This window comes from Stigmatopora argus, chromosome 8, assembly GCF_051989625.1.
Source record: "Stigmatopora argus isolate UIUO_Sarg chromosome 8, RoL_Sarg_1.0, whole genome shotgun sequence".
Taxonomy (NCBI): Eukaryota; Metazoa; Chordata; class Actinopteri; order Syngnathiformes; family Syngnathidae; genus Stigmatopora; species Stigmatopora argus.
Window position 1 is genome coordinate 6,440,781 of NC_135394.1, and position 15,751 is coordinate 6,456,531.

Genomic DNA, 15,751 nt, shown 5'->3' on the forward strand with positions numbered 1-15,751 from the left:
TCTGTCTTGATGTGGCAACCCTTCAATGGGGTTATAGCTATTATACTTGTTTTGTTTTCCATTATAAATGTTTACTCTTTCCACTCTAATAATGTTGTGTGTTTTTTTTTTGTTTTTTTTACAACTCATGTCAATGTCAATATTTGTAGATCATATCACATGGTACATTTCGCAGTACTTGTTTCCCTGTAATCCACTTGGATATAGACACTCGACAGATTCAACTAATTCGTATGTTGACACCTGTATGTTTCCAAGATAATTTTAAGTTGCTGTCTACATTCATGAGTAACCGCATTATAAAAATGTTGAAAATGTTGATACATTTGAAAACTGACAGGGAAAACAAGCCCAGAAATGTCCAACTATACTGACATTGAGCTTATCAGTTCTTACAAACAAGATGAGCGATGTTAAATTGTCTTTTCAAATAATAATGCCGGAGTAGTATTACTGTTTGTCCATCTACTGTCATCGGTTTGTTCCACAAATATTGATTCACGTCCCTTTGTTGATCTATCCAGCCATTTGTGTTTACCCCCAACCTGCCCTGAGATTCAATTTACCACCACCTTGACTAATAGCTTAAACTTCCCTGTGAAGTCTCATTTTAAAGGTGTAAAGAGAAAAGGTTTGAGATTGTATGAGGGCCATGAGTTTTACTTTTTTTGAGGTTTTAGGCTTGCTGTGTCTGACAACTGACTGCAAAGACTTTCCAAAGAAAATATTTTGATATTTCAGAATAAACAATTAATTTAAAAAAAAGCTTTGAAGTTGGAAGAAAATTAGCCAATGTTTAATGTTAATGTTTTGGGAATCATCATGAGTATTCAAATTGTAAAGATCATATTTATAAAATCTCACAATCTGGCACAAGGTAAGCTACACCTGTCCATCATCTCAATTTGACAATTGCATATCATAAGTGTAAAATATGTTTCAAAAGACACGCAGCAACAACAAAAATTTTGAGTAAGGGAGTGATAAAAAAAAAATACAAAATCTGATCCGTTAGTAAAATGTCCATAAGAAGCAAATCCATGTTCTGAAGTCAGTATCCTGAACGTTACTCTTCTGAAAATATATAGTGAGCTGAAGCTTGTAGTTTTCAAACCTCTGCTTCAGAATATTATTAGTTATGTACAGATGGGGTCTTCTTTTAATACCACCAACATTATAGACAGAGTGCCACATTTCTGCTGTATCATGAATGTGACTTAAAATGTAAATATTCAGCCACTGGGTCAATGGGCCACCAATGTACTAATAGTTAGATGTCCTTGATAGTTTGGGTGTTAAAAGGTCTCAGATGTTCTAGTTTAAGGTCAGCGATGAATGTAAAACCTTGCTCAAGAGTTTACTGTATCAGTGAACACAGACAAATGTTTGCCAAAGTTCAAGCCCAAACCGTTCAGATAATAATTTAACATTACAACTTCATTGTTAAGTAAGATCTGTTAAATTTAATTTATACATTTATCGTAACTATCATTTTAACAGCTGATTCAGCTTTGGCATTGTTCAATTATACTGCCTTTTCTTACTAGAGTGAAACATCTATTTAGGTCGCTTGATAATATCCAAAGGGCGGCCCGGTGGAGTGCGTGGTTAGGACGCCGGCCTCACAGCTCTGGGGTCCTGGGTTCAAATCCAGGTGTGTGGAGTTTGCATGTTCTCCGAGGGCCTGCGTGGGTTTCCTATGGGTACTCTGGTTTCCTCCCACATTCCAAAAACATGCATGGTAAGCTGATTGGACACTCTAAATTCCCCCTAGGTATGGGTGGGCATGGTTGTCCGTCTTCTAGTGCCCTGCGATCGGCTGGCCACTGATTCAGCGTGTCTGTCCCCCGCCTCTGGCCCAGAGACACCTTGGCTCCGGCACAACCGCGACCCTAATGAGGATAAAGCGGTTCAGAAAAAGAGATGAGATATATTAAACACCAGTGGCGGGCCGTCAGGGCCTTCAAGGCCTTCTCTGCTGGCCTAAGAAATATCTGAATCATATATTGTATTTTGTCCATCAATACTTATTAAATAATTCCAAATGGTCTGTTAGCTTCCTTTCATTGCTTTTCCCCCTAGTGATTAGCCAGAGCTACCAAAGTGTATCTGTAGCGAGCTGCACAAGCAAATATACGTATTGTTGTGTTGATTTAAGGCCATTTTCAAGATGGACTATGCCAGAAATACGACAGGACAGGCTCGACTTTCAGCATTAGCTTCAATGGCGATAGAAAAGAAGGAAGGAAAAAGGAGGATGGATATTGTGTAGAGTTAAAAATGATTTTTGGTGAGTAAAATATGGCTATATTCCTAAATAATATTTCAATTGTGGGCCCGGTTATGATATCTGAAAAGCTCCAGTGTTTGTATTTAATCACTAAATGCTGCTAGGAAGTGGATTTTACCCCATTTTAGTGCAATTTTTGGCGTTTCGCCATTGACGTCCATCGCTGTCTTTTGCCGGGGAAATGATACTCTGGGCCTGGTTCTGATGTCTAAAAAGCTCCAGTATTTGTATTTAATCAATAAATGCTATTTTCGGCTGGATTTAACCCTATTTTAGTGCAATTTTTGCCGTTTCGCCATTGACGTCCATCGCTGTCTTTTCCAAGGGAAATGATACTCCGGGCTCGGTTGTAATGTCTGAAAAGCTCCAGTATTTGTATTTAATCAAGAAATGCTGCTACGAAGTGGATTTTATCCCATTTTTGTGCATTGATTTATTGATTATTTTTTATGTGTCACAGCAGTAGCTGCAGTCGAGGTTTTATAGCCATAAAATAGTTTTTGAGGGTTGGATTGATTCGTTGAAGGCGCTACGAGAAAATGCACGGACCGCCACTGCTAAACACATAAATAGAATACGTAATTAATGACAATATATAGGGAAAAAACGGCAATTTGGTCAATTAAATTTGATCTCCATCCAATATTGTCAATTCACACGTTACTGTATACACGTGAAACGCTAACGCCTTGAGTTTAATGATTAATAATCTTTGGTCTTTGACTTTCAGTAATAATACAGCACGTTCCAGATGACTATGAATCAGGACAACCCTCTGCCCCATATAAGGTGATAGAAGGCGCGCCCACACCAAATAGCTCATTTTGATTGGATGCCACGTCTGACATGACCGCTTTTAAGGCAACCTCCCTCGTTGTTTATTGGTCCGCAAGCTTGGTCCGATTTACGCTCATTGTCATAATCAACCGTGGATGACACAGGGCAGGGGGGAAACAGGCACTTTCTAAACAAGAACTGTGGCACTTGGCGTGGCGTGGTACTTCGTTTTAACACGAACTGAAGAAGAATGCTTGAAAACAAGAGAGATCGCTTGAAAACCTTCCTCCGGAAAATCGATGAGAAGGCCATCGTCAGAATCAAGCACTTCATGAAAGAGAGGTGAGCGGAATGAATGAGCATCACTCATCCTCCACACTGCTAGCGGATAACATTTCTTTGCCTCCAGCCAAAATACTCGTGTCAAAGTATGAGTCTTTTAAAAAAAAAAAAACAGGGCAATGTGGGAACTGATGTTACATTTCAGATGATTTGAAATCCACGTTACTCCAGAATAACAGTACGGATGCTGCGATGATGCTAACGAGTTAGCCACCCCTGGTCTAAAGATGCTTAGCCCGTTAAACTGGAAGAAACATTGTCACAATTCCAGATGATGATCATTTTTTTAAGATAGATGTGCACAACGCTACTTATAAGTGTATATACCTATTTGAGTCCCAATCTATGGATGTGACTGTAAATGAATCTATACTATTTCAGTGAATCTGTGCTGATCTTAATCTTACCATCAATGCTGAGCAATCATGACTTCATCTATCTAACCATTTGGAAAGGCTTGGCATCACTATTCTACTGTACATCTTTTGCATTCAAGTTAGACAAGAATGGATGTCTAGTTCATGCACACACTTATTTGTCACTCAAATTTAGTACACAGTAAGGTACAAGACAATAGCATCATGAAAATAAAGCAGCCTTTACAAAATAGGCTATTGTCTTCGGAAGCATCTGTCATAAGTTATTGTTACACAGTGGGAATCAGCAAGATCGTTTTACAGGAAATGGCTATATTTAGAACTCACGAGTCTGGTCACAGGTGGTACAAAAGTGTTAAATGAATATGGAGTCTTATTCTTGGCTCTTCGTCTTTTTGAGTGTAGACTTTACCTTCGTTCGTCTCTAGATAATTTAACGCTGTGACGTCACATTTGCTGGAGCAGCTTCAGTTTGCTCCCATCCCTGTCATTCATATTCTGCAGTTTCCAGCTGAATTTGAGCTTTTTATATGGATCAATATTTTTGAGTTCAAAGAGTAACACAAACAAAGGCATGGGTATTGATGTGTTCATTTTGCATGAACATCGTCGAGTCGTTCCAACGTGATTTCAAGCGTTCATGTGTTTCCCAGCTATATAAAGTCATTGGTGATTGACTGTATAAACTCCATGACCATTTCCATTTTGATGGTCCCCAATTTAAGAGATAAGAAGACTCATTAAAGGATATGTGCTTAGAATATTACTAAATTGTTCCCTATCAAAAATTGGAAATCGGCTCGATCGCGTCATTTTCAGAGAATTGGAATCGGGTAAACAATTGTTTTTCTTTTAATTTATTGATTTACAGTTGTATATATTAACTCATTAGCTGCCATTGATGGCGAAAGACATTCAATCCATTTTGAGGGTGAGCCCCCCAGTCAAATTAGATTGGACGCCTCTTGCCATCAATGGGAGTGAAATAGGCTCACTTGCTATGGCAATTAATGACCTAAGAAGTAACAAAATAATCCATAGTATAATGCAATATTTTATAGCTACACAGCATATTTTATATTTCTGCATTTATATTGACACTATTGAAAGAAAGCTTGCATTAAATGTCCAACAAATCACTGCTAAAATACCTCCAATTTATTGCATTGCTTGACCAAGGCTTATTCACTATCAGTTTATTCATAGAGGATACATTGTTTAAACAATTCGGAGTCAGATGTAAAATAATGTCATCGGGGACATCCGTACAAGATTGTTAAGATTGGGCAGATGAGATGACAATGTCCTCTGATGAAATGAAATGGAATGACAATTCCCAGAAGAAGAAGAAAACTCTGGCATGTGTTCTGCAGGCAGTGTTGACCTTCAGTTGTGATGTGTTGCAGGATGTGAAGAAGGTTCCATCACTGGTGTAGCAATGTTGACGTAGTGCCCACAAAACAGCTGGTCATAGTTGAAGTCATGTGTTGCCTCTGTCATGAGAGTTTTAATGACTGCAGCTTTGCATTTCGGATCAAGGATAGACAAAAATGCTTGGTGATTTCTATCAAATATAGTCTCCCTTCTACTGTCCGCATCATTTTGATTGACATATAACTTCTCTAATGTTTTTATGAACATTTTATGTTAGAATCATGCTTCCACAATAATTCGCAAAAATGTTTCCGAACACTCCTCTACTTCTTTGAATCCTGTTTTCATCATTGTCATGAACTTATCAAAGACACCCAGTGGGAGACCACTTTTAAATGTTTGCCTTTTTTGCCTTCAAAAGCTTATCACAATTTAAAACTAAACCATTGCAGTTAATCTTAATAATTTCATGGTTTTTAACCATCATCAAACTCTCCTACTCTCCTTTTTGCTAACATGTCCGCTTATTGGGAAAACCTGAAGAAATATCAGCTCTATCTGAATCACCAGACAACGCACAGGAAGTGATGTCAGGAACTGTGACCACTGGACCACATGATTTTTTTTCACAAATACACTTTCAGTAACTCGTGCACAGAGACACACCACTTGGAACTAGACACACTGGCTTCCACAGACAGGGCCCTGGCAGGCTGCCACCAACTTCCTTTTATTTTACCCTAACAATTATCTCCCTTCCCCGCCACTTAGGCTGGATTTACACTCCAAGTCAAAGTGCCCATTTCCGATTTAATGCCAAATGATAATGCTTTTATTCTTGTACTTCCATACATGCACATTTCAAGAAGTACAGTACATGTATCATTGTGTCCACACTGACCCAACATTGCAAATGTCACATGTGCAGATGCCCAAATTGGGTATACTGTAAACAATGGACAGTGATCATTGAAAGATTAATTTAAAAAAAAAACTAAAGTAATTGTTGAGATGAATACAGTTTAGATGCCTTGGAAATTCAATGATGTTTTAGCTGTCTTTAATTTTCATGGTTCTCTAGTGTACCCTCTTTATAATTTGATGCTGAGTAAAGACAGAACCTCTGCCACACTTGGTTTTAATTCTATGTAATTTTCCATCCAAGTGCACATTTTATTTTCCATTTATACTTTGCATCGCCTTACCCATGTTGTCTTACACGACTAGTAAATGCACAGCAGTTTTTTTAATCGCACACAAAAGCACTGCATGCAATAACTTTCAACTTAAATTTGCAAGCACACGAAAAATATCTGATGTCTAATAACACATTCTGTACTTGTCTAGATTGCTGCAATTGTCACGTTTAAAATTAGAATTTTTTTTCTCCGAAGTTTGTCTCCAGAAGATGGCACTAGCACACAATTGGATGGCATTTCTAAACGATGTTGGAGCCGTTCTGTGGAAATGACTTCTCCTTTTGCAATAGGAAGACTGAGCTTGGAAATATTCATTTGAGTCCTTTATTTACTCTTGAATTAATTTTAGAATGAATCATACAAACCATTGCAATCAAATAAAAAGCTACACAGATAACGCAATTCAGCAAAGGCAAACTCTCATTTTGACCCATCTGCAGGAACGGTTCAAAATATTGAGAAATAACTTAAGTTCTTCTTGAAAAACAGTAAGCTTAGCTTGATTGATATGTCTATTCCACTATTTCCTTTTGAATCAGACTTTTAGCTATTTACGTAATGTAATTGAAAACTCACTTTAAAGAAAATGATCCACAAATTGTTTTCTTACCTCCTACTGCTGCCTCCGTTCGCACATCAATACAGGCTTCGACCACTAGGAAAGACAATGTTTATCGGGTAATTTAGAACTTTTTTTGTCTGAGAGAGATGGTGTCTCTTTAATTTGTCTTTTAGTCTCTGCTGACGTTCGTTCTTTGGTGTTTGCAAATGCTGCTTTGAAAAAAAAAGACCTTTACTCCCATTGGATTAGTCAATGTGTAAAAGGTCACTCCAGTTGAAATTCAAAACACTTCACATTAAGGACGTGGAGGGAAGGCATTGTTAACAATGGACACAAGGGAAGTCTCAAAACAACAAAAAATTACCACTGAGAACTTTTGTGCTGAGGTCCTGAGAAGGTAAGACGAGGAAATGTGCCAAGTTGTATTTAAATTTGTGAACTGAAGCAAGATTGGTTTGTGTTCATGTGAATGTTTTGTCGTGGTTGATAAAACCAGGACTTCCAACTTGTCTTTAAACTATTAAATCACACTAGGGCTCCAGTTGTTAAATCTTCAAATATATCTTTTTACATTTAGCAGTAGTCCTGAGTGCACAACAGATCAATTTCAAATTGTAAAATGTGCTATAAGCAACTTGTCCTTATTTATTATCATTTTCTCAGAGACTAAATAAACTCTAAGGCTGTTTATATGGTTTTGTGTGTGTTGTGGGACTGAAGGTTCAGTTTTGGTTTAACATTGTGGATCTAGTTTACAACGTCCCTTTAGTATTTTAGTACACTTCATTCGATACATTATCTATTGCTTTTTTAGCTCACGTCAATTGGAAATAAAACAGAAATTTGATAAATATTTGGTTGCAGACCAGGTGGTTGTAAAGATACCAGGCCACCTTTTGGTCCTGAATCTTAAGACCGTTGGAGATTTCGTTGGCTGCTGAACATCTGTAGGCATGCCTACAAGACAGAACTAGAATTATCCCACCACTCCCAATCTTGACTTTCTTGCTTAATCCAGCCAGTCGTAATGACATGTTCTTCCTCCAGCTAAATGTGTGGCGCACGTCTTTTCTTTAAACGCCTGAACTTTGCCCCAGTTATCTAAGGTGTTGGACTACAGGCAATATTTGACTGAGATACACTGACTAGGTTCTCCTGCAGTGAAACAAAATAATTCTTTAAATTAGAACAATGTGCTCATGCATTTTCTAGATTTGTGTGTGATCATGTTGTTGCTGTTAGGGCAATGTTGCCATCGCCGCTCCTAGATAAAGCCTGAATGGCCGGTTTGTGCAACTCTCTTTTTTATTGATTTTTACGTCTACTTTGCTTTCGCTTGTTCAGAGAAAAGGTACCTCTGTCAAAGAGCATTTGCCACTGAAGATTTTTTTAAAGTGTTTTCTGGGACCACAGCACTTCCTCTGTGTGCATATGTAAAAGTTTGTTTGTGCACTGGTATGTGTGCAGTGTTGCTTTTTTTTCCTGCCTCTTTGGCTTCAGGGGGAGTGGTTAGGTTTGACGTCACCCTCTTACGAAGTGTCACACCACCACAAGCACACACAGCAGTGGCTTCCTCTTTCAGGGCATTCATACAAAAACATAGCACTGTGACGATCAACCTATTTTTCCCCTGAAGGGATTTTCATTATTAAATAGACTGTACATCTATCTAATTCAGTTTTTATTTTTTTAGTAATGGCATGACCGGCAGTAATATTTCAATATAGATTTTTCTCTAAGAAAAGGTAATGCCGAGTGTCAGTAGGTATATGAGTTTCCGATCGTCAAAAAGGTTTAAATTTTCCAGGTAAGGAGGCTTTTTTTTCTACCTCTCCCTGTTATATAGATTGTGTACCATCTTAGCCATTGTATTTAAAAGCCTTTTTCATTTGTAGAATTTGTCAGGCAGTTGTCTCATTTGCTTTTGTCAGGGCTATTCAAAATTATTTTGTGTAATGCTTAAGCATTGTTTGTTAAACAAGTCGCTATTTTAAATTGTGAATTGTTAAATCAGATTGTGAGAAAATGTACAATAAAAAAAATTAAATGGCATAACCAGTTCGTTTGCCTGCCTAAGCGGTCAACTAAATAAGGACGTATTGTGTGAATTTTCATCTTAAAAACAGTGTTTGTTTTCCAGTAGCTACCATCAGGTGTAAGAATTTCTATAGAATGCTAGAATTTTAAGTTTGTGAGACCCAGTTAGGTTTGTGATCCCATGACCTCAAATTGTTTTTGCGCCTGTTTCTGATTATGTGCTATCATAATCCACGTTTATGCCGTCAGTTTCCCCTGTGGAAATCTTGTAAAAATATTACACCGTTCACCTTTGTCAATAACCCACTAACTTGATGGTGTAACAGAATGACGACTTGTAAGCTGAAAGCAACAACATACGGTTGTGAAATTATTGGTTTAGGCATCTAAGGGATTGCATTTACTGGGTGAATTATTTACAATGGGGTAAAAGTGTTATAGTTGTCATACTGTTTGTGCACATTGTAACAAACGCAATTAACATATTAACCCCTCCCTCTCCTATGTCCAGCAGCTACCCAGTCGAGAGCAGTGGTGGCGGAGTACCAGCCAAGGTCAGGAAAAGCAGGAGCACCTCAGGCAAAGATGCAGTCAAAAAAGTGGAAGCCAGAAAAACGTTGAGCCTTGAGGCCGCTCAGCTGGAGATTGAAGAGCAACACAAAACCCTCTCCAGGCAGTTGGCCATCAGGTGGGGTCTCACAGCTACATTCAAATAATACTTAATGAAACACTAGATTGTTTTTAATGATGAGCGCACCCATCGTGAGGCGTTCGGCTTGATATAGCATTGCAACAACTTTTAACATGCGTCACAAGACTTGAAGGTTTTGGGATGAGTTGTGGCACGCATGATCTACACAGTTTAGGCTTTCTTCTCATATGATTTTAATGTGTCGGATGCCTTCATGATTTCAAGGGTCCACCACGAGGTTGTCTACAACCTCGTGATCATCATGGCATTCAAAGGATGTTAAAGCGCGTATTGCGAAATCTAAAATGGAAATAGCGATTGCCATATGTTAATGAGTAAAATTGTATATTCTCACTGACATCGTATTTCATTTTGAAGCTTAAAGTGTTCAATTTATTACTTGAGGAAAACTAGCATGTACTGGTTGTACAACTAAGCATGTGCTTTGCATGTAGATCGCAGACATTTGATGTCGACTGCAGAACCTTAGAGAGGACTCCGGGAAGCGGCACCCAAAGTGTAAGTTCCTTCTAATGTGTTTATTTCAAATGTAAGGCGGAGCTTTACCTCTCTTGTTGGAAGGCATGTGCAAACACAACAGTTTCACTTGGAATGCTGCGCAATAGCAGCAAGCTGAGACGTACAACCCACTTAATCAGCCTAAATGATCTCTCGTATTTTATTCACAATATGTCCTGCTATTGAGTAATTTTGGGCCTGTTTTTGTGATATTTTCACATATATTGAGTGGTAAAGCTTTTTGGTTGGATTTGAGACTGCATTGGTTCCTACTTTTTCAGTAAAAGGGCTAAAAACTTGCTTTTTCCCTTTTTTATAGAGCTTCATAAAGCACAATGTGACATTCCACAAATTGTTTCCAGACATTCCAGAAAGTGAAGACTTAATACATGGTACGTGCACAAGAATAAAGTTATTAACGATCACTTCTTTATTGACTAATTCCAACTGGAGATTTGATCAAATGTTCCTTGTTTTCCTCCAGCATACATCTGTGCCCTGCAAAAGGAAGTGCCCTACCACGGTCGACTGTACATCACCAAAAGCCATGCCTGTTTCCACTCCTCTGTCCTGCTCAAGGAGACCAAGGTATGCAAATCGCCTCCTGTACCATCTTTTTCAAACCTTGAAATTGTATTGCATTGAGATTTTTGTCAAAGTTTGACCACAATTTAATTGTTTCCTATTGATACCGTTGCAGTTAGTGATCTCCGTCTCCTGCATTCACATTGTCAAAAAGCAGAACACTGCTTTACTGGTACCAAACGCCTTGTCAATCCGAACCACAGAGGGAGAAAAGGTTAGTTCTCTTCTCCAGGCCAACATAACTTGTAATTAAATTTATCAACCACGCAAGTAAGCTAATGTTCTGTCTGTCCTGTTCCTTGGTGATGTTCAGTTCCTGTTTGTCTCGTTACGGAACCGAGAAGCATGTTATCAGCTGCTGCACTCTGTGTGTCCTCAGCTTGAGGTGAGTGTCCCAGGACGCCAGTACACTCTTTATTACAAGATACTCAAACTAATGATAACAGAAATGCAAGGGATGCAAGTAGAGTCAGCATGTTAAGCATTCCTGTAATTAAAAAAAATCTTAATTATAACCGCTGGCTTGTCGGCCAGGTGTTTGAGTGGTTGTCGGGTCGGCCTCCCAGTTTTTTTGGGTCGAGGGTTCAATCCCAGGTCGGTCCTCGCTTGTGTGGACTTTGTATGTTCTCAGGCTTGTGTGGGTTTCCTTCCATATCACAAAATATGCTTGGAAGGCTGGTTGAATACTCTAAATTGGTCATCAGCATGAGTGACCCTTGTGAGGATAAGCGGTTCAGAAAATGAATGAATGAATAACCACTGGCTTTTTTTTTTCTATTAGAAAAAAAGTTAATCCTAAATGGGTATTTTGTTCACAGGACCACAGCACCAACAGTAGTCCAGTCATTTCATCTGCTGAGCATAGCTTTGATAAGAACAAACTTGTGGTAAGTAACTCGGCTATATTAGTTTTGCATTCAGCTGCGCTCTCATTTAGTCGCTTCATGGCTCGTCTTTCTCCATTGTTCCCACAACCTGCTCTGGGCTACTTAATTTACTCATGAGTGTCTTTGTGTACCATTGTGACAGAACTCCAGCCATTCCAGTCTGGATGGCAGCTGTGACCAATTTGATGGTTCCGAGTCGCAGTCATTACAGGAGAAACTTCTATACAGTACGCACAAAGGTGAGACATCAGGGTTTGAAAAAATTGTCATGTGATTTGATGTTTGTAAATTATATCCCTTGGTGATGGTGGGGTATTAAACACTTGAGTTTTTGTTGATCCATAAACATTTTTAAAGCATACAAATGAAATGTCATACTTTCTATGAAACATTGTTTTAAAAGGAGCAGATCACTTATCAAATCATTAAAAAAGGCAATAATCAATAAATAAACAAAATCCCCAAATACGGAATAAATATTATTTTTGGGAATAGTGCTTGAGAATTTATTTTATAGCTCAACTTGATCAAAGCAATACATTCGTTTATGAAATTCTTTGTAGTGTAATAGACATCATTTCTCATTGCCCATAAAATGTGACAGTCGTCAAACAAGCAGTCTGTAACCTGATAGGATTTGGGCATGCAAACGTAATCATTGCTGTCTCTTCCTGTCTTTGTCTGCAGAAACTGCACTCCCAAATGGAAAAAGATCCACTTGCAAGAGCCTTCACGAGCAGCAAAGCGAGAGCTCATCTTCAAAGGAGGAGCTGTCCGTTTCAGGTATCGAAACACAATCATGCAAAACTACAAAGTATTTGGGGAACATCACGTTATGCACGTTTCTTTTAAATGCAGATGATAGAAAACCAAAAGTTAGAGTGCAGGATTTTTCTGGTAGCTCTTGAATAAATGATGCCTCAAATATAAATTTAGATTCGGCTTGGCAACATGACATTCATGCTGTCCTTGCGTGTATGGTTCCTACTTCAGTTGCAGGTGGCTCGTGGGTTTGGAATGTGAAAGAGAAGGCCAAGTCTCTGCTGGTTCAGAGAGAGGCCAGCACACTCAACACGCTGCTCTTCATTTACTTGATACTGTAAGTAGCTTTGTCACAACTCGATATCAAGACCGTTTTGCTATACATAATTCAATCTACACCACATTTCTTGAGTAAATGTTACTTCAAGGTCATTGTTTGTATAAGCTTACATACCTGTCAACCTCTGCCGATAACTGCCCTTATAAATGATTATGATTCCCCTTACAAACCCCAAAAAACCCTTACAAACACCGTACGAGAGTTTTTTGGGGTTTGTAAGGGGAATCATAATCATTTATGAGGGCAGTTATCGGCTAAGGTCAAAGCAAACGATTCATCCAAAGTTCTGTTCTCCCGACACAACATTGCTAAAAATGATTGTGCCCACATAGATTGAATTTCACTTTGCGTCTCCTCCTCAGGGTGGTGGTGCTGCTGCTTTCCTCGGGCTACATTGGGCTACGTATTGTGGCCCTGGAAGAACAGCTCACGTCACTCGGTGCACTGCCTGAGTTCTCCCTACAAAGCGGGTAGGTCATTGGGAAAGCTCATCTAAGCTTAAATCCACTTCTTCCCCTCACACCTCATGACATCTTTCATTGCTCTCTTAAATTCAAAAGTGGTAACACAGGCTCACAACCGGAAAATTTTGGCAAGTGACTCATGCACATAAGTTAATCAAGTGGGTGGATAACTCCTTGGAACCCATGTCAATTTTGTCAAAGAAATTCATGGGTTTGACTTAACAGGAATACATGGGTGGGGTAATTCTTACAAGGAACTCAAAAAGGTATTGAGAAAATGCTGTTCATTTTAATTATATCCCTTTCTTGACCTGTACTGTTGATTTAACAAGGAAACGAAACCTTTCTTTTTTTGGCTCCACTTTCACCGAGGCATGTTAATCACTATTTTGTAGCGAGCCTGTCACCCGTGTGCATGCTTAACCAGCTATTCAAATTGTAAAACTTCTTGTTCTCTCATGCTATAAACTTACCGGTTTGTTTGACATTTTTGCTCATTGACTTTTCACTGTGCTGCACTCACGCCATTTCCTCTTCATCAGATACCGCCAAGACACATAACAGTCAGCCGCTAGAAGGAGAGGTAGAATGGCTGACTTTAACACTTGGAGGATCACTTCCAGCCGAAGACATTTCACATGCCCGGACCGTGCCGTGTTATGACGGCAAAAGAAAAAGTGGCTGACCTGTGCAATTTCAGAAACTTTTTAATTTGAAGGGCTAAGCTTGCAGTATTTAAAGGAAGAAGAAATAAAAGATGGCGCCAATTGGTCACAGATCTTAGCCAAAACACGTGTACTGTGTATCTTGCCTGCCTGGCTGGTGCAAATCTTGCTACGTGGACCAAAGCCAAACCCGGTAGACATGTGACCGACGACTGTCCCACATCATCATCATCATCATCATCCTCTCCTTCAGCATGCTGTCATAACAGGGCTACGTACCAATCAGCGTTAACCAGCTATGGGGATCACCAACACACCAAAGCTGCCAGCCAAAGACTTGCACGTCCCTCTGCATGATGACGTCAAGCCCTGACTCCTCCGAATCAATGTCTGTCTTCTTGGAAACTTTCTCTTTTGAATGTCGTCCCTCTCATGACCAGCTGTGGGCTAAAATGATGATGAGCAGCCCACACAGGCTTCCTTTGGCGATTTCCTCTGTTTCGCTCTTTTTCTTTAGATCGTCTTCGTCTTTAAAGCTGATTAACAAGTTTAATCATCAATGTGCAGTGCATATTTGAAGACAAAGTAGGACAATTTGTTGTCATGTGAGGAAGTGATCACACTCTGTTTTTGGACAAAGTGACATCCCTGCATTATTAGTCAAATTTCAGTTTTTTTTAAATTGAACCAATGACATATTGTTAATGTTCACGTGTCAGCATTCAGGACACCCGACTGAATACATATTAAGGTCCATGTTTCAACAAAAGTAGCTCCACTGAATTTCAAACTGCAACAAATTAGTATTATGCATGGCGAAAATTTTAGTTCTGTGTGCTGTTTTTATAATCAAACTTGTTGGGTAAGAAAATATGGTAATAAGATTTAATAATGAGGAAAAAAAGATGAGATGAGTGAAAAGAGCGAGTGCACTTTACCCAATTGTGTGCCTGTCACAATCAGAGACGATGTCTTTAGATTGCGGAGAAATGGAAAAAGTTTTTCATTAAGGTTGTTCGTCTGACGGTGCTAAGATTTTTCATTGTTTCTAATTAGTGTTTTCACTCAGGGGTGGTGGGCACGACCTACTAGACGGATATTCCTTTATCAGTTCAAAGTCTTGGCTTGGGCGCTACGATTCCGTTGCGAGAGCCAGAGAGATCACCATTTGACTTGCTTTATTGCTTGACTTGATTATTTCTCTAAAAAAGGGTCTCCCGCCCACCTGGCGATGATTATCCATACTTTGTTGTTGTTGGAGCAATGCTGAACCTTCATCTCAAGTTTTGCTGCATTAGACACACAGTACTGCCGGTCTACCACCGGGGGTAGCACACGCACACATGTTCTGCCCTCAAGCGGACCAATGCAAAAATCCGAACGAGGGCAAACGAGTTTGTGTGGTTTTGCACTATTCAACGTGTACATTTTGTAATAATTGTTCATGTCTTTAATTACACTACGGCTCTATATCTATATATTTATTTGCATTCTATGTAATCCAAAGTAGTCTCTGTGAGATGACTTTGCTATTGTTGAAATAAATCAAATGTTGCGAAGAACAGTTGTGGTGTTCATTTGTTGCATTTAAAAGCTTTTGATTTTTTTTTATTTGATTTGCAAGAACTTAAACATGCACTATAACAGGGATGGGCAAACCATTAGATAAAGGCGGATTGGGTGTGGGATTTGGAAACACGAAACACATGCATATATGGAAGTAAAAGTGAAAAAAAATAAGTGAACCGTAAAAGGAAAATTTTACCTGTGTAGCATATATTTTTTTCTAAAATCTTTTTAAACAAAACTTATATTTCCCCCAAAAATTATAGAGTGTAATAAATAGTTCTTTATTTTTCCTTTATTTGCATTATGGCAAA

The 15,751-nt window shown here is 38.9% G+C and overlaps 1 protein-coding gene across 6 annotated transcripts; it reads left to right on the plus strand.

The window, feature by feature from the left end:
* Positions 1–3,182: 3,182 nt before the first annotated feature.
* LOC144079191 (GRAM domain-containing protein 2B) lies at positions 3,183–15,433 on the plus strand. Of its 6 annotated transcripts, none has more exons than XM_077607799.1 (13): positions 3,183–3,409; positions 9,470–9,646; positions 10,105–10,168; positions 10,488–10,560; positions 10,653–10,756; positions 10,869–10,967; positions 11,067–11,138; positions 11,572–11,640; positions 11,783–11,879; positions 12,328–12,423; positions 12,634–12,739; positions 13,105–13,212; positions 13,749–15,433. In XM_077607799.1, the coding sequence occupies exons 1-13, from the start codon at positions 3,318–3,320 to the stop codon at positions 13,765–13,767; spliced, it is 1,176 nt and encodes a 391-aa protein (XP_077463925.1). In that variant the 5' UTR covers positions 3,183–3,317; the 3' UTR covers positions 13,768–15,433. The 6 variants fall into 6 exon arrangements, with proteins under 6 accessions (XP_077463925.1, XP_077463926.1, XP_077463927.1 ...); XM_077607800.1 differs by having other exon boundaries at positions 9,473–9,646; XM_077607801.1 differs by lacking the exon at positions 3,183–3,409 and adding an exon at positions 7,178–7,318.
* The last annotated feature ends 318 nt before the right edge of the window (positions 15,434–15,751 follow it).